The sequence below is a fragment of the Globicephala melas genome, chromosome 3 (genome assembly GCF_963455315.2).
Source record: "Globicephala melas chromosome 3, mGloMel1.2, whole genome shotgun sequence".
Classification (NCBI taxonomy): domain Eukaryota; kingdom Metazoa; phylum Chordata; class Mammalia; order Artiodactyla; family Delphinidae; genus Globicephala; species Globicephala melas.
In genome coordinates, this window is record NC_083316.1 from 170,680,293 (window position 1) to 170,706,118 (window position 25,826).

General features: G+C 60.1%; 2 protein-coding genes across 3 annotated transcripts; one reads left to right on the forward strand and one right to left on the reverse strand.

Moving 5' to 3' along the window:
* Positions 1 to 757: 757 nt before the first annotated feature.
* Positions 758 to 8,324, forward strand: POLR2E (RNA polymerase II, I and III subunit E). Its single transcript, XM_030845761.2, has 7 exons — positions 758 to 890; positions 2,635 to 2,809; positions 6,260 to 6,375; positions 6,809 to 6,889; positions 7,333 to 7,391; positions 7,497 to 7,575; positions 7,702 to 8,324. The coding sequence occupies exons 1-7, from the start codon at positions 834 to 836 to the stop codon at positions 7,765 to 7,767; spliced, it is 633 nt and encodes a 210-aa protein (XP_030701621.1). The 5' UTR covers positions 758 to 833; the 3' UTR covers positions 7,768 to 8,324.
* Positions 8,325 to 11,316: 2,992 nt separating this feature from the next.
* ARHGAP45 (Rho GTPase activating protein 45) lies at positions 11,317 to 25,783 on the reverse strand. 2 transcript variants are annotated; one of them, XM_030845759.3, is made up of 23 exons: positions 25,116 to 25,783; positions 22,905 to 23,235; positions 19,801 to 19,944; positions 19,524 to 19,608; positions 19,375 to 19,447; positions 19,126 to 19,192; positions 18,898 to 19,035; positions 18,693 to 18,757; positions 18,400 to 18,510; positions 18,245 to 18,325; positions 16,399 to 16,587; positions 16,027 to 16,164; positions 15,736 to 15,926; positions 15,492 to 15,616; positions 15,329 to 15,412; positions 15,097 to 15,201; positions 14,814 to 14,986; positions 14,288 to 14,476; positions 14,056 to 14,193; positions 13,597 to 13,823; positions 13,304 to 13,514; positions 12,484 to 12,592; positions 11,317 to 12,112 (listed from the first exon to the last, which is right to left on the reverse strand). In XM_030845759.3, exons 1-23 carry the CDS (start codon positions 25,242 to 25,244, stop codon positions 11,751 to 11,753), a joined length of 3,465 nt encoding a protein of 1,154 aa, XP_030701619.1. In that variant the 5' UTR covers positions 25,245 to 25,783; the 3' UTR covers positions 11,317 to 11,750. The 2 variants fall into 2 exon arrangements, with proteins under 2 accessions (XP_030701619.1, XP_030701616.1); XM_030845756.3 differs by lacking the exon at positions 25,116 to 25,783 and adding an exon at positions 24,086 to 24,907.
* Positions 25,784 to 25,826: the final 43 nt, after the last annotated feature.

Here is a 25,826-nt window from a genome sequence, read left to right on the forward strand (position 1 = left end):
CTGTTTTGTTCACTGTCCCTGTGGTTGCTCATTAAACATTGAATCATTGAATGAATGCATTACTGAATGAGAAGTTACCAATGCAGAGGCACTGGGCTCGGCAGGCGTGGGCAAACCTCCTGTACGAACTCGGGGGCAGGGGCAGATGCGGACTGTAAAAACATGCAGTCTTGGGGGCTGTGGGGTATCCAGGCAGGGGCTGGGCTGGGGCTCACGGGACAGGAGAGGGAGAAGACAGAGGTGGAAGCATTTCATAAGCACCAGGAACTATTCCAAGCTCCTCCCAAGTACGACCATCTCCTTAGATCCCCAGCTAACCCTCTAAAATGGGGACACTTTATTTCCATTGTACAGAGGGGAAACTGAGGCTCGGGGGCATTAAGTTGTACGTAGCCCTGAGCCAACTGAGAAAACCCCCCACAATTGGACGCACAAACACTCATGGAGCGCCTCTTAGGCCGCCCGACGGTCCCCGGGAGCTGAGCAGACCCCTGACCCAGTCAAGGCCTCAGTTTCCCCGCCCACACTTGGCCTCTGTTCTCTGGATTCTAAACGGCCCTCCCAGACCAGCATTGAGCGGAAACTACAACTCCCGAGGGGCCTTGCGGTCAAAGCCTCGCGAGAACTTCCGAGGCGCGGGTGGCGGTGCTGGTCGCACGCTTCTCGCGCAGCCAACCGTCGCTTTAGTAAGGCTCGGGCTGCCTTTGGCGCTGCCGCTCCCGAAGGTCGCTTCATTCAGGCATTCGCCGGCGACAGCCCTGCAAGGTGAGGGCGACGTGAGGGGGCCTGACCGGGGCTCGGCGCAGGCGCAGTGAGTGCAAGCGGCGGCAGCCATGGATGACGAGGAGGAGACGTACCGGCTGTGGAAAATCCGCAAGACCATCATGCAGGTGAGCAGCGCGCTTGGGGAACGCGGTGAGAACGAGCCTCGCTCCCCCAGGCGAGACGGGCACGCAGCAGCCGGAGCGCGGACGGCGGGTGCGAGGCCCGGAGGTAGAAATGAGCCTCCCCACCCCCGGCCGCGCGGCTGGAGCGGAGGGGTCGGGCTCAGGCTGGGCCCCCGGGGCGGGGGTTTGCGGGGGACGGAGTCGCGAGTCCAAGAGCCCCCCGGGAGGGGGTCAGGGTCTCGCTCGAGCTGGAGAAAGGGAGGACGGCAGACGCTAGGCCGGCGCGTGTTTGTGTCCATGGAAGGTTCTGATGTTACCTGCCGGGGTTCTTGAATTCGTTAATCAGTTGAAATTGATAGCAGGCCAGACGAGAAATTTAAGCCAGGCTTTATTGGAGTTTGTGCTGCAGCGTGAAGTAGCGAAAACAAGCAACAGGTGCCGTTGCTCCAAGGAGGACGAGTTGGTGTCTTAAATGGGGTGAGGGTGGGGACGGGTCCAGGGGTCAGGCCGGAGGGGTGGCTTGGAGGGGTCTGCCCACCCCCTTGGTGGTGCTGTGTGCAGGGATCATGCCCAGTACCCTGCTTTTGCTCCCGGCTCCTCAGAAGTGGCAGTTAGGTTCTTGGCCTTTTGTTTGTTTGTTTTTTTGTTTTGCGGTACGTGGGCCTCTCACTGCTGGGGCCTCTCCCTCCGGACGCTCAGGCTCAGCGGCCATGGCTCACGGGCCCAGACGCTCCGCGGCATGTGGGATCTTCCCGGACCGGAGCACGAACCCGTGTCTCCTGCATCGGCAGACGGACTCTCAACCACTGCGCCACCAGGGGAAGCCCTTATGGTTTTTGTTGTTGTTGTTTCTCGGCCTTTTTATATCTTGGTCCTTGTTTGCCCGAACTGCGCATGTGCATAGTTATTTCTAGTCCCTTAGATATAGTTTCTGGGTGTTTTGTTGCTGGAGGAGACATTTGCCCAAGTGCAAGGGCTACAGCAAAAGGTCCCAGGTCCCAGACTGCCTTATCGGCACCACCTCAAGTGCATATCGCAGAATCCCGGGGTCATGGGGGTGGAAGGAACCCTGGTGGGCTTGTCTGACCGCTGTCTGGTGGCTACTTAGATGTCCCAGCCACCAACTTTGAATTACTCGGGCCGGGGCCGGGTCATACCAGCGTTCTCTGTGTGCCTCGTTCTTTAATCCACCCCGTGGGAGGGGACCAGTGTGATGCCACGGAGGCTTGCGGCCTTGATCAAGAGCACCCACTCTCCTGGGAATCCTGCTGGGCTAAGGCCGGGTGGTGGCCCCCAGCCTCTCTGCCACTTTGCAAAGCTGCCCAAAGACAGGGCCGGAGCAACTGTGCTTCTGGCTGACGGTGTCAGGGGTCCCTGGGAGAGGAGACCCAGGGCTCTGGAGGGAGACTTGGCCGAGGAAAGTGGGTGCGGGCAGGGCTGGGCTGGGTAGCGATTCCAACCTTCCTTTCTTTGTCTGGGTCCTCATCTAGTGCACGCACTCAGAGCCCCAGTTTCTGAGGCAGGACCTAGAACTGCTGACCCTCAGGTCTTTGCCTGGTTTTCCAACCACCGTCTGCCCAGCCAGCCGTCCCTGTCTGCCCCAGACCCTGGGGCCTGGCTCTGCATTCAACAGCCCTCCTCACGTCCCAGCTCTGTCCCGGTCTCCTCCGCAGTGGCTTCGCCTACCCCAAGCTCTTGCTGCCGTCCCCCCTCCGCCCTGGGGTCACCTGGTCCTTTCTCTTTGCAGCTGTGCCACGATCGTGGCTACCTGGTGACCCAGGACGAGCTGGACCAGACGCTGGAGGAGTTCAAGGCCCAGTTTGGGGACAAGCCCAGTGAAGGGAGGCCTCGGCGCACAGACCTCACGGTGCTGGTGGCCCACAACGATGACCCCACTGACCAGATGTTCGTCTTCTTCCCAGGTGAGGGGCAGCTCAGGGCCAGCTCTTAGCAGCCACCTGCCTTGTGACCCAGAGTCTGCCTGCTCTCATCCTTCTGCCCCCTCGCCCTCCTTGCTGTGGGGACTCCTTTTCCAGCTTCCTCTTCTTGGTCACCTTCCCCATTCTCTCTTCCTCAACCCTTTTCTCTGACCAAGGTTATCACAGGCCTCCCAGCTGGGCCCCTGGGTCCTCCCTGCCCTCACCCGTCAGCCCAGCTTCTGCTCCCAGCGCTTGCCCTTCCTGCGCTGCTGCAGGACTCCTGCCCTGTCTCGTCCCTGCCGGTTCCCCCCTCGCCTGCCTGGTCAGTGTCCATCCATTGTCCCTGGTGACCGAGCTCAAGTGCCTCCTCTTTGGGAACCCCCTCTGAGCCCTGGGTTGAGTGAAGACAACCCCCCCAGCACCAAGGGTGTCCCAGGACCCCTGTGTTCCTCTGTCTTTGCACGTCCTACACTGAGGCAGCCTGGCTCTAGAGCCCCAAAGGTTAGGGGGCCTTGTTGGGTCATGAGCACCTTGGGGGCCTACCCCAGCGCCGTGAATCAGAGGGGTGGGCAGAAAATGCTCGTTCAACAGACCCAGGTGGCACTTTTTAAAAAAATTCATTTTATTGAGGTACAGTTGATTTACAATGTTGTGTTAATTTCTGCCGTACAGCAAAGTGACTGAGTTATAAATATATATACATACATATATATATATATGTTCTTTTTCATATTCTATTTTACTATGGTGTAATCCCAGGATACTGAATATAGTTCTCTATGCTGTATAGTAGGACCTTGTTTATCCATCTTACAAATAATAGTTTGTATTTGCTAACCCCAAACTCCCAATCCATCCCTCCCCCAGCCCCCTCCCCCTTGGCATCCACACATCTGTTCTCTATGTCTGGGAGTCTCTTTCTGTTTTGTAAATAAGCTCATTTGTATCATCTTTTTAGATTCCACATATAAGTGATATATGATATTTGTCTTTCTTTTTCTGACTTACTTGGCATAGTTTGGTAATCTCTAGGTCCATCCATGTTGCTGCAAATGGCAGTATTTCATTCTTTTTGATGGCTGAGTAGTATTCCATGGTATATATGTACCACATCTTCTTTATCCATTCATCTGGACATTTAGGTTGTTTGCATGTCTCGGCAATGGTGAATGGTGCTGTTGTGAACACTGGGGTGCATGTGTCTTTTTGAATTATAGTTTTGTCTGGATATATGCCCAGGAGTGGGCTTGTTGGGTCATATGGCAACACTGTTTTTAGTTGGTTTTTTTTGTTTGTTTGTTTTTAAGATTTGTTTGTTTATTTATTTATTTATGGCTGCGTCGGGACTTAGTTGCAGCATGTGGGATCTTCATTGAGGCATGCGGGATCTTCAGTTGCAGTGCACAGGCTCTTCAGTGCGGCACGTGGGCTTCTCTCTAGTTGTGGCATGCGGGTTTTCTTTTCTGTAGTTGTGACATGCAGGGTCCAGGGCACGTGGGCTCTGTAGTTGTGGCATGTAGGCTACAGAGTGCTCTGTGGCACTGTGGTTTGCGGCACGCAGGCTCTCTAGCTAAGGTGCGTGAGGCCTCTGTTGTGGCGCACGGGTTTAGTTGCCCCACGGCATGTGGGATCTTGGTCCCCTGACTGGGGATCAAACCCACGTTCTCTGCATTGGAAGGTAGATTCTTAACCACTGGACCACCAGGGAAGTCCCCTCATGTTTTGCATTTAAATCTTTGAGCCATTTTGAGTTTATTTTTGTATATGATGTGAGGGAGTGTCTAACTTCATGGATTTACATGTGGCTGTCCAGCTTTCCCAACACCACTTGCTGAAGAGACTGTCTTTTCCCCAGTGTACATTCTTGCTTCCTTTGTCGAAGATTAATTGACCGTAGCTGTGTGGGTTTATTTCTGGGTTCTCTATTCTGTTCCATTGATCCATGTCTGTTTATGTGTCAATACCATGCTGTTTTGAAAACTGTAGCTTTGTAGTATTATTGTAAGTTTGGGTGAGTTATGCCTCCTGCTTTTTTCTTTTTCCTGAGGATTGCTTTGGCAATTCTGGGTCTTCTATGGTTCCATGTAAATTTTAAGAGTATTTGTTCCAGTTCTGTGAAAAATGTCATGGGTAATTTGTGCTGGGTTTTACCTGCGGATCCACGAATTGCTTTTTTTATGTTGAGATATATTCCCTCTATACCCACTTTCATAAGAATTTTTATCATGAATGGATGCTGAATTTTATCAAATGCTTTTTCTGCATCTGTTGAGACAGTCGTGTGGTTTTTGTCTTTCCTTTCGTTGATGTGGTGTATCACATTGATTTGCATATATTGAAGCATCCTTGTGACCCTGGGATGAATCTAGGTGGCACTTTTAAGAAGAGTGTCCCTTGTGTGTGAAACGTATTTATTGTAGACTTTGGTGCCTAAGCACGTGCCTCCCGTGGTGCCATCTCGGGGGTGGGGCCACCTCACTTCCTGGTCTTTACTGACAGTGGGGGTGTCCTGCTGTCTCAGATGGGCCGTGGCACAGGGTTGAGGTCCCTGCCTGTGTTAATTTGCACGGCTGCTATAACAAAACCCCACAGACCAGGGGCATAAACAGACAGTGCTTCTCTCCCAGTGCTGGGGGCCTCTTCACTGGTGTGTAGACCTCTGTCTTCTCTCTGTGTCCTCACGTGCTTGTCCCTTCCTGTGTGTCTGTGTCCTGATCTCTTAAGGACCCCAGCCTCACAACCTTGTGTTACCGTAATTACTTTTTTAAAGACCCCATTTCCAAACACAGTCTCATTCTGAGGTTCCTGGGGGTCAGGACTCCAACAGAGGGACTTCGGGGACAGGGCACTGCCGGTCGGTGGAGTGGGGTGTGAGGAGAATGGCGAGAGGCAGCGGACGTGCTGCACGCGGACTCCGGGGCTGCCCCAGCCGCCAACCTGCTGGGCTACTAGGGTCCAGCGTTCTCTCGTGTCAGGCCCCAGGCCCCGCGTGCTGCCGAGACCGTGAGGACCCCCGGTGCTGGCAGCGAGGAGCTGGGTGGGCTGTCTCTGTGCTGGGACCGTGCTCCCCGGGTCATCTTGCCTCCACTCAACTCTGAACACTCCAGCCCTTGTCTCGTGGGCCCCTGGACTAAACAAACTGCTTAGTCTGGGACTTCCCGAACCTCAGAACCGCTGAGGCACTGCGCAGACCCAGGCTCCCAGACCCCACTTCCAGAAAGAGGTCCCTTAGGTCCGGGGCCCAGGGCACCTTTCAGCTCCCACGTGACATGCAGGCAGCCAGCACCCTGTTCTGGGACTGGCAGCCGGATTCTCACTCTGCAAACAGGAGGCCGAGGCCCCAGTGGGGGAGCGGCACTGCAGCGCCTTGGCAGGGGTGGGCTAGAACCCAGGTGCCGGGCAGAGGGCGGGGGGGGTGCGGCCAGCGTCCACCAGCCTGTACTTGGTCTGCAGAGGAGCCCAAGGTGGGCATCAAGACCATCAAGGTGTACTGCCAGCGGATGCAGGAGGAGAACATCACGCGGGCCCTCATTGTGGTACAGCAGGGCATGACACCCTCCGCCAAGCAGGTGGGTGCCCGCTGCCTCTGGTCCCCGGCTGTGGGTTGGACTGGCCTAAGTGGAGGCTGGTGGTTGGGATGGGCAGCTGGCGAGCACCTTTGTCCCCGTGTGAACAAGGGGACACAGGCTGTGGGGTCCAGGGAGGGGTTGCTGCACCAGCTCCCGGCAACCGTGGGAGCATTTTGACAGACAGGCCCTCACCCTTTTTGCAATGAGACCGAGGCCTCGGTAATGTGCTGAATGCCTGGGAGGGGCAGGGTGGGCCTCTCCCCAAGTGGAAACCCTACCCACTGAGGTGGGTTTTCCTGATGTGTGACGCAGGACCCGCGCAGCTTCCCGGGTGCCAGCTGCCTGCGAGGAAGGGCATGGTGGGTGGGCCCGGGGCCAGCGTAGGGGGCGGGTGGCCGCCTCAGCTGTGCCTGAGGGTCGCTGTCTCTTCCAGTCCCTGGTCGACATGGCCCCCAAGTACATCCTGGAGCAGTTTCTGCAGCAGGAGCTGCTCATCAACATCACGGAGCATGAGGTAGGGGTGGAGGATGAGACTGGAGACCCGCCTCCTGCCCCCCAGGCCCCTCACCTGTTCGGGGTTGGCGGACATCCAGGTCTTGGGGAGGCGAGTCCGGGAGCCCCTTCATGGTGGAAAAAAGGTGGGCCGGGGTCTCAGTGTGTGGCCCTTGGGCCAGGAGCAGCTGGGGCCTTGCTAGGAGGGCAGGTTCCCAGGCCCACCCAGCCTGCAGAGTCAGGAGCTTGGGGTGGGTGGAATCTGCATGTCCCCAGGAGCCTCGGAGCTCCGGGATTGTGCCCTGCGGCCCATCTGCATGTCTAGGGGTGTAGGCTCTAGGACCCCCGTCCCAGTGTGGAGTCAGGACTTGTGCAGATGCCTGGGGCCCCCACGCTGCACCCCTCCTCTGGAGGGCCTGTGGGGTCTGTCGCAGCCCTGTGGAGACCCAGGTTCTCTTCTCACAGCTGGTCCCAGAGCACGTTGTCATGACCAAGGAGGAGGTGACGGAGTTGCTGGCCCGGTAGTATCCTTTCTGGCCCCCGGCCAGGCCCGGCTCCTCTCCCCTACAGCTCTTCCCACAACGCCCCCAGTCAGTCCAGCAAGACCTTTTCCCTGACCTGCTTCTCAGTAAACTCCGAGAGAACCAGCTGCCCAGGATCCAGGCGGGAGACCCCGTGGCACGTTACTTTGGGATAAAGCGAGGGCAGGTGAGAAGCCCCTCCCAGGGAGGAGCTGGGCCCACCTCCAGCCCCCTTCAGAGCCCAGGCTTCTGAGCAGGGCAGGAGAGACCCCGGGTCCCGGGAGCCAGCCCACCTGCTTTCCTGCCTCTGCAGGTGGTGAAGATCATCCGGCCCAGCGAGACTGCAGGCAGGTACATCACCTACCGGCTGGTGCAGTAGCGGCCCGACAGACAGACGAGGCGAGAGGGCGCCGAGGGCCGGGTGTGGGCGGCCGTCCCAGCCCTGTGAGTGAGCCCCGCCTGTTACGTGCTCTGGAGGGAGCTCACATCCAGCCTGTGCGCCCAGCTCATGCGACAGACAGGTCACACTGCTGGCTGCCCCCTCTCTCTCGGCAAGTCCCCCGGGGGATGGAAAGATGGGCTGTGACGACCCACCAGGCTGGGATTGTGGTGGCTGGCTGCCCGGGGGAGTCCGCTCCTCCTGGGAACCTTGCCTCTGCTCCCCTGGGCCGCAGGGCGGCCCGCCTTGGGCCTGCCTTTCCTGGCCTGAGGGTCCCCGTGGCCTCTCCTGGGCTCCTGGACGCTGAGCCCCACCCTGGATCCTACCTGATGGTGCTTTGGGAGGGGACAGGATACCGCCCGGGCTTCTGTCGCCGTGTCCCCCACACAGTGGCCCTGATGCTGCTTGTCTGGGTGCTCCGAGGGCAGCGGGGAGTGAGACCGATTGCTACGGAATGCTGGATATCTTAACGAATTAAAAATATCTTGAGTAAATAAGTTCACTTGTCTGAAAGACCAAGGCGGAATGTCTACCCGGTTTGCTGTGAGCAGCCTTGCGCGGGCTTCTGTCCCCTCAGCGGGGTCTCGGCCCACCTCCCCCTGGTGGAGCTGTGAGGGAGGGGCTCCAGTGCCGCCTTCAGCTTTGCTTCTTGGTGCTTTTCTTGCATAGAAGTTTGGGATCAAACTACCCCCTTTTCCCTCTACTAATTTCAGAGGCCTCCTACCCAGGCTAAGCGCAGTTGTCTGTGTTTTTGTTTAATAGCTTCATTGAAGTACGATTTATATACCATACAGTTCACCCATTTAAAGTGTATGGTTCCATGATTCTTAGTATATGCACAATCGGGCACCCGTCACCACAGTCAATTTTGGAACATTCCACCCTTCTAAAAAGAAAGCCTGTCCCTGTCAGCAGTCCCCGCCCCTGCCCCCAGCCCCTGACAGCCACGAATCTGTGTCTGTGGATCTGCCTGTTCTGGACGTTTCCCATCAGTGGAATCACACACCGTGGGTCCTTCTGTGTCTGGCTTCTCTCACTGAGCATCGTGTTCTCACGGTTTGTCCACGTTGTAGGAGTGTCGGGGCTTCACCCCTTTTCACGGCCGAGTGATGCTCCTGTGTGTGGAGGGACACGTGTTCATTCTTCAGTTGATGGACTGTTTCCATTTGTTGGTGACTGTGCGTCATGTTGCTGTGGGCGTCCAGGTACGAGGTGGTGTGGTTGTGTTTATTTCTCTGGCTGTGGGTGTGCCTCGGAGTAGAATTGCTGGGTCCTGCAGAAGCTCTTGTTTCCTTTGGAGAGACAGGCTGTCTCCGCCGCGGCTGCCCCGGTTCCTGTTCGCGTCTCCACCTCCTCACCAAATCGTGGCCGGGGGTGAGTCGCTGTGGTTCAGATTCACTTGCCTGATGCTGAGGGTGGTGAGCACCTTTCCCCGGCTCGCCGGCCACCCGCCGGTCATCTCGGAGATGTGTCTGTGCACAGGTCCTTTGCCCCTTGTTTAACTGGGTTGTCTCTGCTGAGTTTTAGGGGTTCTTTATATATTCTAGGCTCAGGTCCCTTATTAGATATACGCTTTACAAAAATGTTTTCCCACCTTTTGTATTTCTTAGCTAGCCCCTTGTAGCCTTTATACATAAGACTCGAATCCTGGGATTTACTTCTGGGCATCATAGGACTTGGGGCTGTCACTCTCCCCCAGACAGCGGTCTTGACGCTGTTTGGTGAAGAACCAAAGGTGCTCTCCTCACTGCCTTGAGTTGCCACTCTCGTAGCATGTGGGTTCATGTGGGTCTGTGTTGAGATCCTCTTCTTTTCCATTGATGAATTTAGGTTTTAAAATCTTAGTTTTATAGTACATCTGATAGGAGAACAGGTCTCCCTTTCCCCCAGATAGACATACATCGTTTTCCAAAAACGATGTTGGCCAAAAGGAGCCAGACACGGACGGATGAATCCTGTCCGATTGCACTCACAGGGGTCCCTAGAGGAATCAGGTCCACAGAGACAGGAAGCAGGTGGGGGGGGAGGGGATGGGGAGTCAGGTTTCACGAGGACAGAGTCTCCCTTTGAGAAGATGAGAAAGTTCTGGAGATGATGGTGAAGATGGTTGCACGACAATGTGAAGTTGCTTAGTGCCTGTGAACTGTGCGGTTTAAAGTGGCAAAAATGGTAAATATGTATAATTTACAGTTTTAAAAAATTGTCTTGGCTGTTCTTGAGTATTAATTCTTTCTGCTCCTGGTTAGGGTGCTTGTTCTCCCGGCTGGGCACAGACCTGTCCCCGGGTGCGGGGTCTCAGGTGCGAGGTGTGGATGCCCCTTACGCCCTCCATCCAGTGGCACCAGCTCCCCTTTGGGGTCCCCTGCTTGTTGCTGGGGCACTGGTTCTGCCTGCGCCACCACGCACAGCCTGTTCTGAGTCCCTGAGATTGTGCCTCGGGGCTTCAGGAAGTGGGCCCCCCCGGGTCTGGAGGCAGGGGCTGGCTTTCACACAGCACCCCCAGTCCCCCACTCCGGCCACCAGGACATGTTGTGAGCCTGGGCCAGGCTTGTCTGAAGGCGGTGCAACCTGTGAAGTTGTGTGGCATGATCCGCCAGGCTCCTTAGAGATGCTTTGGCACCTGACAGTGGGGCGCTTTCTTGCCGTTACCTGTCCTGCTGAGCACTCTGAAATGTTAATAGATTTGCTCATTCTTCTGAGCATTTTTTTAAAAAACATAGATGGGGTCAGCAACGTTTTGCTGTAAAGGGCAAGACGGTCAATATGTTGGCTTTGCTGGCCAGGTGGCCCTGCTACAGTTGCTCAACTCTACAGGGCAGAAGTGGCCACAGGCCACGTGTAACCGAGAGGGTGTGCCCCCCCCCCCCCCCCCCCCGCCCATTATCTCTGTTTGCAAAACACATTGGTAGTTTGCTGGCTGCTTTTCCCTGCTCACTCTTAGGAAGCGTGTGCAGGGGCAAAGCACCCTGACTGCCACAGTGGGTCTTATCTAAGCCTGGGTGGGGGACTGAAGTTTGGGGTGAGCTGTTCTGTATCAGGAATAGAGGCCCAGCAGCTTTTACCATGACTGGGTGTGAATTCCATCTAATTCCTCAAATGAATAGTTGTGTCTCTGCTGAGCCGGCCCCAGCCCTCTGGGATAAACCCGACTGGGGCCTCTGAGCTGGGTGAGGGGTGTTCGCCTCTTCCTCGCTGTGCCGTTCCACGTGGTGGCCGCTGTCTTCCAGAGGGCTTTGTTGCAAGTAGATTTCAGCTGCGGCTCCTCAGCACAGCAGCCACACCTCAGTGCTCGGGAGCCACCGGGGGCTGGTGGCCCGAGTCAGGAGTCAATGGGACTTGGGCCCCACGGCCACCTGGGCTCCCGCGCCTGACGGGGCTGCCTTGTGGTGGAATTTCTTCTTCACAGCTCCCTGCCCTGCCCCTCAAGCCCAGCGAGGAGCTGGGGATGGCGCTTAGTGCCCTGTGTGTCTGGGTCACTAGGCCACTGCTGCCAGAGAAGACAGGCTGAGGTTAAAGACTTTATTTTATGCAAAAGGAATGTGCCTGTCAAAGAACTCCATCGTGGAACTTCACTGCATCCTCAGCCCCAGGTATCCAAACCCAGTTTTCCGTAAAAGCCAGGGCATCCCAAGGCCACCCGCCCACCATCCACAAAGGCGTCCAGCCCTCCTCCCAGCTGCCATGTGGCCTCCACGGCCCAGCGCCAGGGTGGGCAGGGTCCCTCCATCACAGCCGGGGCAACTCCAAGAGCAGAATCCCCCAGCTCAGAGGAGTGGGGCCTGGTGGGCGTGCGGAGCAGCGCGGGCAGAAGCTTCTGGAAAAGTTGGCCAGTGATGCCCTCGCCGCTGTGGGCGGAAGGAGAGGCCTCTCGGTGACGTGTCCACAGGGACAGGAGCCTGGAGCAGACCTGCCCGCTGCCCCAGCTACACGAACTCTGGCCGCCTCTCCCAGCCCGCGCCCCCTGCCAGCCGCCCGCCACGGAGCCTCACGGCTGGCAGGCGGGCCACAGCCACGTTGTTGCACTGGTTGGTATTGTGCTCGGCGAGCCGCCGGGCCGGCTCCTCCCCGAGGTCCTCCCAGACCCCAGGCCCGGGCCCATCCTCCTCCTCCCCGGTAGCAGTGCCCAGCTGCTCCTCACTGCCACTGCGGCTGTCCCGGCCACCCTCCACGCCGCCCAACTTCTCCAGGAAGCCAAGGCGGTGCAGGGCCGCCCCACCCGCTGGGGATGGCAGGTCCGAGGCCTCCTCCAGTTCTGAGTCGGAGTCATTGGAGGCAGCGTGGGGTTCTGGAAAGTCCAAGGGAGAGGGACAGGGACAGAGAGAGAGAAAAAGATGGACAGCCTGTGAGCAGGGTGGGGGGCACTGGGCGGAGGACTGGGCGTCCGCCTCCCCCCAGCAGGCCCAGCTCCCCCTTTAGAACCCTCCCGGGTCAGGCGGAGGTGCAGGGTCTCAGACACTGGGGTCGTTTCCACTTCGGGGTGCCCATTTCTCGGTGTTGGAAAAAACACCTCGAAAGGGTGTCTCTTTGCAAGAGTTTGTAACACGTTAAAGACAGTGAAAAAGCAGGTGTTACTCATGGTCTCCATGGGAGACAAACCGGGATGCAGCCCTTGAGGTGGACCCACTGTGTCATCCGCCGCCTGGGCCCACTGCTCACCAAGGCCCCCATCCTCAGCTTCCTCCGGCAGGGGTGAGGCCATGCCCCCGCTGGCCTCCGGATACGGCTCCTGGACCACCACCTCGGCCCCCTGGTTGGACGTCACATCCTGCAGAGGCGGAATGGAGGTCAGGGAGCACCACAGTTCCGGCCATCCCACATTCCATTTTTCTGTCTTGTTAAACCCTAAAAACTTAACACCCGCTGCAGCTGAGCAGGTGAGGCCCCCGGATCCCAAGTCACGAGCAGGCTGAGCTCGTCCAAAGCGGGCAGAGGCCCTGGCCAGAAAGGCTGAGGCAGGCCCTGCATGGACACCAGCGTGGGAGCCACTGTCCTGAGGCCACACCCAGGCGTGTCACCGCCACAGCCAGAGATGCCAGATGAGGGGTTAAAGACGCACAGTGGGGACTGAGCGTGGGAGCTGATGCTGCCTGGAAGCGAACAGAAACAAGGCCTGTCGGCTGAGGAGAGCAGCAGGCTGGACCCAGAGGATGTGCTGTAGGCAGCACAGAGACGGGAAATGGGAGAAGGGGCAGGACGGCGGGTCTAGTGCGTTCTGATGTGAGCTCCAGGGGACGTGGGGGAAGGCCGAAGGGCCTCTGCACTGCCTGGGGCTCCGTCCGCAGATCTGAACCCACACTTCATCCAGTTCTTTGCTTAAAGGATGCCTTGGGTGCCCCTGACGGGGCTCTGGCCCCGTCCGAGCCAGACATCTCCCAGCCCTTCTTTCTGTCTAATCCTGCTGGGGGTGAGTGAGATTCCCGGCCCCCATGATGTTCACAGAGCCCTACACCCCCCGCCCAGGGTGGACAACCCTCACCTGGCACCCAGATGCCACCTCGGGCTCCTCCTCAAAGACCAGGCTGTAGTGGGTGATGAGCGTCTCCAAGATGCAGGCCTGGTGTGGGTAGTCCACCAGGGAGGAGAGGGACACGGTGGCCTCAGTGGGCCGGGGCCGCAGCAGCGTGGGCCCAAACACAATGCCCAGGTTCCCCGGTGTCATCTTGTTGTCCTGCTCCACCTCCACGATCCTGGGGGTCAGAGGGTGCAGGAGCAGGTGTGAGCGCCTCCCGGGACCCCGCCGCCCTTGACCCCGGCCTGGCCAGCCCTCACCTGCGCAGGTGCCGCATCAGGTACTGCAGCGTGGCCCAGTTCTCTGGCGGCAGGTCCCGCAGGAGCTCCCGCAGCCGGCCCGCCATGGCCACGGCCACAGCCTCTCTCTCGGTGACATCCGGCCGGCCTCGGGTTGCCGCCTTGGCCTCGGCCTCTGCCTTCAGACTGTCCTTGGCCAGCCCCACAAGCTCATGGTAGAGGCGGAAGGAGATGAGCGGCTCAGGCAGCTGCAGGGTGACGGTTAGGTGTGGGGGTCAATGGGCCTGGCCCCACGCCATCCATCCTGCACGGGCCCCGCCCCTAACAGCAGCCCCGCCCCTGACAGCCACAGGGCCCGCCCACCCTGTACTGACCACGCCCCTGGCCTAGCAACCACAACCCTGCTTAGAGCTGGCCACGCCCCCCACCAAGCTCGGGTCCAGCCCAGGATCTGCTCTGCTCTGTCCCCATCTGTCTCACCTGGCGCAGGTAGAGCTTGAGGACGTTGCTGATGTCGTGGGGCGAGGCCTGCGACAGCTCCACCAGCTCTTTGCCGTTCTCGAAGGCCTGGCACAGCTTCTCCACACGCGTTTTCACCCCATTGACCCGGTAGATGCCCTGTGGGAGCCCGCAGTCAGCCTGGGCCCACACCCCTCCCCTCCCTGCATGGCCCCTCGGCTGGAGCCCCCGCAGCTGTGCCCGCGTCGGTCACCTTGGTGCGCAGCGCCCGCTGCTCGATCTCGAAGACACACTTCTTGACGATGAAGGGCACGCCGTCCGGGGTGCTGCGGGCGGCCTGGCTGAAGTCCTGGCCAAAGAGCTGCAGGCGGCCCTGCAGCTTCTTGTGGCCACACTGGATGGCCAGGGTCTCCAGGCACTTCTTGTGGCAGGCCAGGCAGCACTGGGAGCAGGCGAGGAGTGAGCAGACCTTCCTGGTGCCCCAGCTCCACACAGACACCCGCGGCTCCCCCTTCCACCGCGACCCCCGCCGCTCTCATCACCCCCCTACAGGGCAGCTTTCACCCCTCCTGGTTGGGAAACGTGCCCCTGCCACCAGTGCAGCCTGGGCTGCTCCCACGGCCCTCTGGTTCCCTCAGCACTGGCTGAGCCCTCCTCCTGGGATGCTCTCCCCCAGGAGACTGCAAGTGCTCCTGGCTTCACTTCCCTCCAGCGCTCTGCATGGCACCGTCCTGAGGGCGCACATGCAGGTGCCTGGCTCCCCCGGGACCGCCGCTCACCTCCTCACACTCGGCGCCCTGGAAGTACACGTAGCTGTTGCACTCCCGGCACTTGGCCGGCGAGCGGAGCTTCCGGAGCCGGTGGGTACGGGCCGCCTTGGACAGCCCCACATGGCGGAAGGGCCCGCTGGGCATGGCCACAGGCAGCTCCGGGGCCATGCCATTGAGGTCATCTGGTGGGGGTGGGGGGCAGGTGGTCAGTGTTACCGAGGCAGGTCAGGGCCAGGCGCACAGAGAGTCCAAACCCCCCTCTCCCCGCTGCCCCACCCAGGGGTCCCCTCACCCTGGTCAAAGGCTGATGCGCCTGTGCTGCTCTCCTGGTCGGCCAGCTCCTCGCTGGACGACATGGTGCCACTGGAAGACATGCGCTCGAACTTCTTAAAGTCCCCTGAGCAGGAAACGGGTTGTCAGAGACTCCCCCAAGGGCCCCCGGCTGCACAATGAGCCCGCTGAAACCTGGGGGCGGCAGCTCTGCGAGCCCCCCACCCCCCCACCTGCCGGCCAGGCCCCTTCACCTGAGCCAGGGCTGGGGTCCAGACTGGCGTCAGAGTCTGAGATGGCGATCGGCCACGACTTGTGCACCTGGTGTCCGCGCCCACCTGCCAAGTTGTCCCCAGTGAAGGGCTGAAGGGGGCTGCAGGGGGCCCGCGCCCGCCCCTGCCCCTGCTGGACACTCACCCCTGCGCTCCTTGGCAAGCTCCCCGTCGCCAGGCCCACCTTCCTCTGGGGGGCAGCCCGCAGCCTCCGCCACCGCAGCATCGCTGACGTTGAAGCTGCCCTTTCGGGCGCGCAAGACTGGGGACCTGGTGGGACCAACAGCCAAAATAAGGGGCCACGATGGGGGTCACTGAGGCTCACTGCCCCCTCCCCCACCTCAGGAGGGAAGTCCGGCTCCCCCAGGCATGCGCAGACGGCAGGGTACCAGGCGTTGGCGGAGACGTGGGGCTCAAAGTCGTAGTGCACGTCTGGCTCCTCGCCGCGCTGCAGCTGGCGCACGTGGGAGGCGTACTGCTGGCCCGGGTCGTACAGCTTGCTGCTCTCGCACAGCATGTGGAAGTGCACAGGCAGCGGGGCCGTCTGCATGTGCATCATCTGGTAATAGGAGATGGTGGCCTACGGGCAGGCAGGTGGGAGGGGCCCTAAGTGCTGGAGGTCCTGAGGCTGGACGGGCAGCGACAGGGGCGGGGGCTGGGGGTGGGAGCACGGTGCTCACCGACTTGATGGTCTGGTCGCTCTGCCGGATGACCTCCTGGATCTGCCGGAGTGCCGTCACCTTGGTGTCCTCAAGCTCCTGCTTCTGCGTCTTAGCATCCGCCACGCACGTGCGGTACGTGGCCATGGCTTCCTCCGCCTGGGGTGGGGGTGGGGGCGGGGCGGGGTGCCCAGAGAGGCCTCAGCCTGGGGTTCAGCCCTCAGGGCATCTTCAGGCCCCACACGGAAATCAGCCAGGCACAAAAGGACAGGAAGGCATTCCTGGCAGGAGGCACAGCCCAGACAAAGGCCCGGCGGTGGGCAGTCCTGCACAGGTCAGGCCCTGACACCATGGGTCTTGTCCCGCACCTCCTGCCCCCTGACCCGCCCTCACCTTGTTTTTGGCCTCCTCCTCCAGGCGCCGCCTCTTGTCCAGGGTCTTGGAGGCCACGGCCCCTGCACCCGGGCCAGCGCCCACCTGCTCTTCCTCTGCCTTGGCCACTAGGAAGCGGGCCTTGTCGTGGTCTTCGCAGCGCTGAACGTAGCCCTGCTTGGCCTTGCGCAGATTGGACTCTGCTTCTTGCTGTGGACATGGGAAGGACCAGACCAGCACCATCAGCCAGAGACCGCGTTAGGGACCTCTGCCACCCCCATCCCTTGGGCCAGAATCCCATGGCCAGTCAAGCAAACAGAGGCCCCCACCCAAGAACCAGTGGTGGAAGGACAGGAGGTGACACCTACAGGGCGACCCAGGGAGGAGCCAGTATCTGGCATGCCCATTTCACAGCCAGGGAAGCTGAGGCACAGCTAAGCTCTGAAGGAGACACCAACTACATCATCCTCTCGACACCTACACCCACACCTGCCAGAGCGACTTGTGCTTCTATCTCTTTCATTTCCTGTCTCAGAGATGAGAACAGTGAGGCTGCTCAGACAGGAAGTCAGGCACCCTCAGGGTTGGCAGGAAGAGCACTTAGTCAAAACCCAGTGGGCCTTCTGGGGGCCACACCTCACAGTCTACACGATCAGAAGCTTAAACAGAAAGAAAACAGCTCACATGAGTACTAGGAGAAACCATGAGAGAATTTCTTAAACATAGCATGGGGAAGGCCTTTCCATACGTGACACAGAACCCAGAAACCATAAAAGACTTCTACTAACAATCATGGGTTTCAACTGGGAAAACAGGCAACAGGTTAAATCAAAAGTCAAAACAATAAACTGGGGGTGGGGGAGTTTGTAACACATGTCATCAAGGGCTGGGTTCTCTAATATGTAAAGAGCTCTGGCAAGTCAATAAGAAACAGGCTACTGTCCAATCCAAGGTGAGCAAAGGATATGAACTTAGAGCTCACAGAAGAGGAAAAGCATGGCTGTGGCTCAGGAGGTCAGCTTCTATGCTCATGACATCTGTGACCCAGCCATTACCTTTCGGGCACTGATCTGAGATAAATGCTAGGTCACATGTCTGAGAACAGGGGCACAAGCTCGTCACAGCCGTGGTGTTTGAAACAGCAACAGCTCAACAACAACTAAACTGTTCATCAATAGGGATTTAGTGAACTAAGTCCTATTGCTCTGCAGCTGAGCACTTGCAGCTGAGAAAAAGGGAGGAGTTGTTTCACATGGAGTGAGATGGGGCCAGTCCCTGGATATGGAGGTGACTGTAAAAGGCCAGAAGCAGAACAGGGTACTCGGCAAGCTGTCATCAGGTGTAGAAAAGGGGGGAGAGGCTCATTTGCCAGATGTGCCACAGGACACCACTAGCTGGAGCAGGGGCCGTGGGGGCTCTTTGCACCGCAGACCCTGTTGGCAGGCCTAAAGAGCAGTGCAAAAGATTGCTAGTGCCTTTGGAACAGCCCAAAAGAGAGGTGGGAAAAGAGCAACACAGAGGAACCTGGAGCATCCACCAGACCTGAGAGAGCCTCAGCTTCCCTCTAACCCAGACCTGCTCCTGGCGGCCACGGGTGATCCGGTCCCTCCGGACATCTGACCCGTGACAGTGATGGGGGCCCCGGGCCAGGGCCTCTCCTGCTGCAGCTGCAGGTAATGGGGCTGGAGCAGTTGGGAGGCAGGACCCGCTCCAACCTGTGACGCCACAGCGAGCCCCACGCGGGCACAGGGCACTCTGCCAGGTGTCCGCAAAACTCGGGAAAGGACCACCCGGGAGTGCACCAGGGGACTGCGCATGCGCGAGCCGGCCCGCCCTGCCCCCTCCCAGCCCCGCCGCCCCGCGGTACCAGCTTCCTCTGGGCGCGGTGCCAAGACTCCTTGATCTCCTTCCTGCGCTTCTCGTGCTCGAGCCGCCGCAGGTTCAGGGGCTGGGGGTGGGGAGACGGGTGTGATGGAGACCCGGGCACCCTTCACCCCACCCACCCTCCAGGGCGAAGCCTACCTGCACGAAGGTCTGGGTCTGCAGAGTGCCCACCGCCTGTACCAGGCCGTGGCCGAACTCCAGGTCCTGCTCCAGGGCCAGCGAGTAGATGGACAGGAGGGGCATGTGCGGCTGTGGGGGCGGGGCCGGCAGTCACGGGGGTGGGACAGGCGCCCTCGTGGAAGCCCCGCCGCCTCCCCAGCGCCCTCAGCTGCCCTTGCAGAGATGGGAAACCCCTTTCCTTTGGCCCATCTTTGAGGGGCGAAACACACCTAGGCCTGAGGGACCCCGACCCGTTCCCTCGAGTTCCCTACCTCCTGCATGACGCTCTGTCTGCAGTTCTGGACGATCTTCTGCAGGCCTTTGGCAAAGTCCATCTCTGCAGGCGGGGAGGGATGTGAGCGCAGGGGGGAGGGGAGGGGAGGGGTGTGAGCGCAGGGGGGAGGGGAGGGATGTGAGCGCAGGGGTGAGGGGAGGGGCCTTCCAGCCAGACCCCGCCCCGCGGGCCCCAGCTCGCACCCAGCGCGTTCCGCTTCTCCAGGTAGCCGATGAGGTCCTTCATGTACTTGGCCATGTTCTTGGCGTACTGCAGCGCGGCATGCACACCCCCCTCACAGCGCTGCAGCAGCGTGTCCACCGCCTCCGGGGAGAGGCAGCCTGCGAGACAGACACCTCTCAGCCCGGGCTCCTCCCCAGCCCACCATTCCTTCCGTCCTCAGCCCTCCACCCCTAGGCTCAGAGACTCACCCTCATCACAGTCCTCACTGCTGAGGGGGGCACCCTCACTCCCCTGTCCATACAGGTTCTCCATTGACTGTACCAGAGGGAGACAGGTGAGTCCAGTCCGGGCTGGGTACTGTTTGATGCCCACCCTGCAGGAGACAGTCACCGCCCCCCCTGGACAGAGCGGGAGACCACGGTCCACAGAGCGGGCAGGGGGTACTCATCCGCCCTGCCAGCCTGACCCCGTGCAGCACCCAGGCCATCCCTTCTCACCTGGCCCGGGTCCCCAGGGGGCACTGAGAGGAGGATGCTGCTGTCCACTTCACCCATGAGGAACTCGGACACACTGCAGGGCAGGGGGCAAGTGTCAAGAGGCACATGGGTCCCCACCCTCTGCCACCCTTCCCCACCCCCACACTCACGTGCTGCTGAAGGAGACTGCGATGGTCTCCAAGGCCTTCTCAAACTCCTGCTTGTCCGAATCATTGTTACACTCATAATGGAAGGCTAGGGACAGACAAGGACGAGAGGGGTTGGCCCAGTCTGGGAGGTGACCACCCGTGCAACTAACTGAAGGGGGAGCATTGGAGTTGTTGTGCCCATCAAACTCCTATGCATCCTTCAAAACCCACTTCAAACATCCCCTCCTTCAGGAAGCCCTCCCAGACAGAAAGCCCTTGCTGCCCTGTCCTGGCTGACCTTTGACCTTGGCAATGAGGGTGCCGGCAGCTGTGAGCGACTCCACGGTGTTCAGCAGTGGGTACTTGGAGATGACCTGGTGCATCACGCGGAGGGCCTCACCCAGGCACTCATGGGCAAGCGGCCGGCGGGCCTCTAGGAGGTCTGCCGGGCAGAGGGGGTATGAGCAGGGAGGGAAGGAAAGCCTGCCCACCTAACCACCTAATCCTAACCCTCCTCAGAGCTCCTGTCCCCGGGTGGGGAAATTGAGGCCAAGGTGGGAGAAGATAACTGCCTGAAGCTCAGTGTGTGACCTCGTTGGGAGGTGTGTGTGTGTGTGTGAGGAACTGTCCCTCTCTCGACTGCTGGCCAGGTCATCAAAGGTCAGATGTCAGTCTAGGCAGTCCTGCTCAGAACACCCTTTCCTCGTCCCTCCAGAAAACAAACTCCCAGTGACCTTCAAGTTGCAGTCCTGGTGCCTCTTCCTCCAGGCAACCCACCCGGCCCCTTCCCTGCCCCAAACTCTCAGGGCTCTGTCCAGCTCTCTCCCAGCCCTGCCTGCCTGGGCACTGGGGCTTAAACACCCCGTTACCTCACTCTCTCCCGACCAGCCACCCCATGAGGCAGGTGCTGTCATCACCCCCATTCTGCAGATGAGGAAACTGAGGCATACAGGGGAGAAGTCATTTCTCAAGGATCACACAACTTTTCCATCTCCACTAGCTTTGAAGGCATGAGAATGCCAGGCAGAAGGACACTGCCTGGCTTTACCATAAGGGCAATGGGGAGCCACAGAAGGTGTTAGGGCAAAGGAGAGTCAAGATCAGATCTGCATCTTCAAACATGGCTTTAAATGCCCTCCTCAGATGTTCTTAATTGGAAAAAAAGCGCTGTGTGTGGGCAGAACACGCACCATCTAGTGGAAACAAAGCCGAAGGAATGTATGGATGGGGAAGGAATGAGCCGACCCTGAGACCCAGGAGGGACCTGGCCACCAGCTGGGAGTATATCTCCCTCACCTGTGTGCCTCTAACTCTGTGCCTGGAACCTGATGCTCAAAACTAAATAAATAATAAATTTAACATTTTAAAAACGGAACCTGAAAATAGGTGTCTGATCCCTTTTCAGCACTGAGGACCCCCACTGAATGCCACCGACAGAGAGACCCCCACGGAGTCCCTGGCCCCAAATTCCTGCGAGTGCCTCAGCACCGGGCAGGATTTTGAATCCGAGGCCAACTCAGGGAGGTGGGAAGGAGCTTACGGAATCCATAAAAGGCCGGCTGAGGAAAGGCCGGGCCACGCCCCTTCCCGGGACATTCCTCCCACACACCAGGGTCCCCGCAGCACACTCACCTGGGCAGGTGGGACTCTGGAGAAGCCTGGACATGCCCAGCTCAGCACTGGCCAAGGCAAGCGCTGGGCAGCAAATGCCCCGAGTGCCACGTGCTCCTGGCCAGGCCCTGCACCCCGCACCCCGCACGGTCCCCTCACCTCGGGGCCCCGCCTGGCAGCGCACCGGCGCCTCCTGCAGCGCCGGGTGCACTGTCCCGCAGATACACATGGCGCAGGGACCGTGAATGCGCAGGCCGGGCTAGGCAACTGGCTGGTCCGGGGTCTTTGGTGCCAGGTCCTCTGCAAGCAAACCGGCTCTGGCCGGTCCGAAGACCCGCCCCCCCTCCGAGGAAAGCTCCGCCCCGGCGTCCTGCTAGCTCCCCAGCCTCAGGTAGCAGGAGCCTGGGACCCAGGGAGATGCAATTTGATTCGGGATGGGACCGGCCAAGGGCAGGCAGGGAAACAGGCCCAGGTACAGGGCGTGGGGAGGTGTGGGGAGACCCTGCCCACCTAGATCCCGCCGCCCACTGCTTCCTAGGTAGACAGCACGGGGTCCCCAAGCCCTCTCACTGTCCCCACAACAATCACTGTGAACCGAGGACATCTGGTTACAGTCAGCAACTCCCCAGGGCGTATCATTGCCCCGTTTCACAGATGAAATGCCAGAGGCTTAGAGAAGGGACAGCTGATCCAGTCTCACAGCCTGGCAGGGGCAGCAGCAGGATGCAAACCCACATGCTCTCTGCTCCAGACCCTTCCCCTGGCCCAGGGCTGCCCCAATGCTCAAAGAAGGGTGCCCCTGCCCTGGCCCATCCTCCTGCAGGACGCCCACTGGCTCAACCCTGCCCAGGCCTGGCCTCCAAGGAAGCACCAGGATCGGAAAGGAACCGAGATTAGAGAGACTTTCCCCAGGAAACAACTCCAGCCCCACCCCAGGACCAGATAATCCTGGGGGCTGACACCCCCCGACCCAGCAGAGGCCCGGCCAGCAGAGCCCATTAGCTCCTACAAAGCTGAGGTCTCTCCAGTCTGAGGTCGAATCCGGGCTCTGGCCCCTCCTTGGCTGGTTGAGCCAGGAGTCAGGGCCCCTCTCTGGGCCTCAGTTTCCTCATCTGTAAAATGGGCACCTGTGGGGAGCAGGCCAGAGTGTTTAGCATGGCCCTGGCACTGCGGTTTCTGGCAGGAGAGATCATAGTGCCCTCCTTGGCGGCCAAAGACAAACAGGAAGCAGATGAAAATAACTCGGCAGGAAGCTGGGCTGTCAGCAGACGCGTGGAGAAAACGGAACTGCCATCCCACAGGCCGCTCACTCCTGCAGCTTACATGCTGGTCCTGCCCCTTGTCCGTCCTGAATCTCTCTCTGTCCAGACCTCAGCCTGCCTCCAGTCCATTCCAGTCCAACGTGCAGATCTGACCTTGTTCCAGCTCTGCTCTAACACCTTCTACGGCTCCCCACCACCCTCAGGATAACATCCAGGGTCCCTCTGCTTGCCATTCTCAATGCCTCCACCCTCACACATTTCATACACCTGAAACTTGTTCCCCCAAACGCACCTCCACTCCATGTTTCTGAGCCTGTGCATGTGACATTCCCTCTTCCTGGTTGCCGCCAAACTCCTATACATCCCTCAGAACCCTAGCTGCAATGACTTTTTCCATGAAGCCCTCCCTACAACCCTCTTTGGAGCCTCCCCAAATCCCTCCCTCCATCCTGCCTCAACCCCACAGGGTTTGGGATATCTGTGTCCAACTGCCTTCCACCCAGGCCGCGGTGTCCCTGCCACTTCTCACCTTCACGCAGAACACACTCCTTCAGCTTCTCAAGGCCCTCGGCAAAGCGGGCCACGTCAGCCAGCAGGTGGGAGATGTCCTCCACAGTGTCGGGGCAGGGTCCCTGGATGGGTCCCTCGGCTGGGCTGGCTGTTGACAGTGGGCTGCGGTGGCCACGGCCCAGCGTCCAGGTGCTGGCTCCGGACAGTGGGAAGCCGGCAGCGCTGGCATGGCGGCTTAGGCTGGTGGGCCTCTTGAGTGTGCCTGTGGCCTTGGCATTCAAGGCCACACTTGGTGGTTCCAGGCTGGGCGCCAGGGACACTGCATCAGCCCCATCTCTCCTGGGCAGCTCCTGGGAGGGTGGGGGGAGCCACTAGAGCAGGTGCCGCCACTGGGCCCTGCCTCAGTTTTCCCAGAAGTGAAGTGGGGCTCTGGAGGGTCTTCAGCCTGACCCCACAGGGGATCAAAGGCCACAGGTCAGAGGGCTGAGATTTGGTGTTGTGCCCCTCCCGCACCTGTTACCCAACATCCTCTTCCCCAGAGCTTTCACAAACAACGGCCTCTACCCAAACCACAGCCGGGGTGTGGGGGAGGGGCAACCCACTTCCTGGGAGGGGGGCGGGGTAGGGAGGGCCAGGGTCTCCTTAGCTCCCCTCAGGGGAGGCCACTGCAGACACACCTACTCACTGGTGAAGACACCTCCTCGATTCTTTTACTCTGAGGGTCCACTAGGCCCCTCAGTCTTGCGGACACCACAGGCCTGCTTCGTACGAGGCCCACCCCATGGATCTCGCCGCACACTCTCCTTGCTCTAAACATTCCCCCAGTGGCTGGGCTGTAGCTCTCACATCTAACTGTGCCTGGAGGCCCCAAGTTCCCTAAGCCCTCACCCTGGAGTCCCGGACCCAGAGCACCCACACTCCCTGGACCCCACAGGCAGCCCCGGACGGGGTGGGGTGTGCAGTGGCCATCCCAAGGGCTCCTACTGTGAACTGAACGTGGGGATCCCAGCCCGTCCTGCGTGGTCCCTGCAGTCCAGCCTGGGGCCGTAGCTGGCTCCAGCCCCGCGCCGCCGGCCCAGCATGGCACTGCCCGGCCCTGCCCCGCCAGGCCCGAGCGCAGGGTGTTCCCCGGTCCCCCTGCTGCCCGGGTGTCGCTCCAAGATCCCCGCCCGCTCCGGCTCCCAGCAGAGGCTCACTCACCCCCGAAGGCTGCGGACAGGGGCTTCCCGCCCGGTTCTTTTTCGAGATAGAAGGGGTTTTCATGAGCTCCCGCTTCTTCCTGGAGAACATGTTGTGGCCAGGCCAAGTGGCCCGAGGGGCCCGAGGCGGGGCGGGCCGGGGGTCTCAGCGCTGCAGCTCCTAGTGTCAGTGGCCTCGGGACCACATTGTCGCTGGCCACCACCACCCCCAGCTGTCAGGCCCACGTGACAGGCCCAGCCCTCATTGGCGGGCGCTTCCCCCCACAGGAAAAGGCCTCCGGAGGCGGTGACTCAGACCCACCCCTGACCCTCCGCAGCCTCAGCCTGCCCCTCCGCTCAGTGGGCTTGAAGGTGGGGTCCCAGGCTCCGCCCCCAGCTTCCGCTTTCAGGAGCTCTGCGCACGCACGCACGTTGGTTGAGGTGCCCCTGCCTGGCACTGGCGTCCCGGGCAAGGCCCTGGCGGGCACATGGGGACGGCAGAGACGTTGACCCCCCCACTCGGCCACACCCAGATGCACCCAGGAGTGCAGACACGGGAGCACGATGACACACAGGGACATAGGCTTGGACACATGCTGAGAAGCCACCCAGCTCCGCAGATGTAACGGATACCCCTGGACACAGACACCTGCCCTCCAGTCCTCCTACCTTTCATGGGTGTGCCTGCCCTATGTCCTCTGGCGACTCCCCTGCAGACCCCAGGGCCCCGGCGGCGCTGGGCATAGTGGGTCTCCTCCCCTCAGCCCAGCTCCCACCCCTCACTCCCCATTCTACATTCCAGGGACATGCACCAACCACGACCACGGGACAGCTGGCCAGCAGCAGGGCTGCTAACACTTCTGAGGCCACCACGCCGCCTCCTCCCTTCCCTGGTGGGGCTCCCCGATCTGGAGCGCTGGCGGTGTGTACAGCTTCCTGCCCCCTCCCCCCATGACCACCTCTTCTCTTCGAGCCCCCCAGTCTGAGCCTTCTCCCCTCCTCAGATCTTCCTCCCCCACCCCTCCAGAGTCCCAACACTGGCCCCCACTGACCTCAGGTGTGATCTCTGGGCACGGGGCATGCAGGCCACAGCCCCTCATGGCAAACCCGACTCTCCAGGCCCGAGTCCATCCACAGACCCCTCCCAGAAGCCCCTTAAGGAACCTCTGCCCACCACTCATTGCTCTGGAGACCAGGAGCAGGCAGCGAGGGCCAGCTGGTGGGCTTCTGACCTGGTCGGGAGGCCTGAGGTCTGGGTTGCCCCTGCTGGGCTCCTCCAGCTGCCCCAGACATTCCTGAGCCCTGACCGCATGCCCATTTCACGACCAGCCACTCACAGGTACCGCCCTCAGACGCCAGAACCACGTGGGCACTCAGGGGCCCCGGGACCATTGTCCAGGCTCTTATGAAGGGCAAACCTGCAGAGAGACACGCCACAGCCCAGCACAGAGGGCTTCAGAGCTGGGAGTCCAGTCGGCTACAGCTGGACTCTCACCTGCCCCCTAGAGATTGCATCTGTCTCCACAGACTAACTCCTGCACACACTCGGGTGCCAGGCCCGATATCCAGACATGGAGAGCCATTTTTGGACAAGCATGCAGCCTGACGCATGGACACACGTGCGGAGGGCTTCACACCATGACTTCTCTGCATTCCCTCCAGGGCAGCAACCCCTCAGGGAGCCTGGGTCCCGGCTCCAACCCCTCTGCCCTGCCTTGGTCACTCCCAGGGCCCCCCACCAGCTCCACGGAGGAGATGGAGGC

Bases quoted from the DNA above. Each gene is read 5' to 3' on its own strand.
- POLR2E (XM_030845761.2), top strand. From the start codon at position 834: ATGGATGACGAGGAGGAGACGTACCGGCTGTGGAAAATCCGCAAGACC. The intron at 2,810-6,259 runs GTGAGGGGCAGC...CTTGGTCTGCAG, and splicing joins GATGTTCGTCTTCTTCCCAG to AGGAGCCCAAGGTGGGCATC. The intron at 6,376-6,808 runs GTGGGTGCCCGC...TGTCTCTTCCAG, and splicing joins TGACACCCTCCGCCAAGCAG to TCCCTGGTCGACATGGCCCC.
- ARHGAP45 (XM_030845759.3), bottom strand. From the start codon at position 25,244: ATGAGTGGTGGGCAGAGGTTCCTTAAGGGGCTTCTGGGAGGGGTCTGT. The intron at 15,927-16,026 runs GTGAGCACCGTG...GCCTGCCCGTAG, and splicing joins GCGACCAGACCATCAAGTCG to GCCACCATCTCCTATTACCA. The intron at 15,202-15,328 runs GTGAAGGGGCCT...TTTCCTGCTCAG, and splicing joins GGACCCCAGCCCTGGCTCAG to GGGACTTTAAGAAGTTCGAG.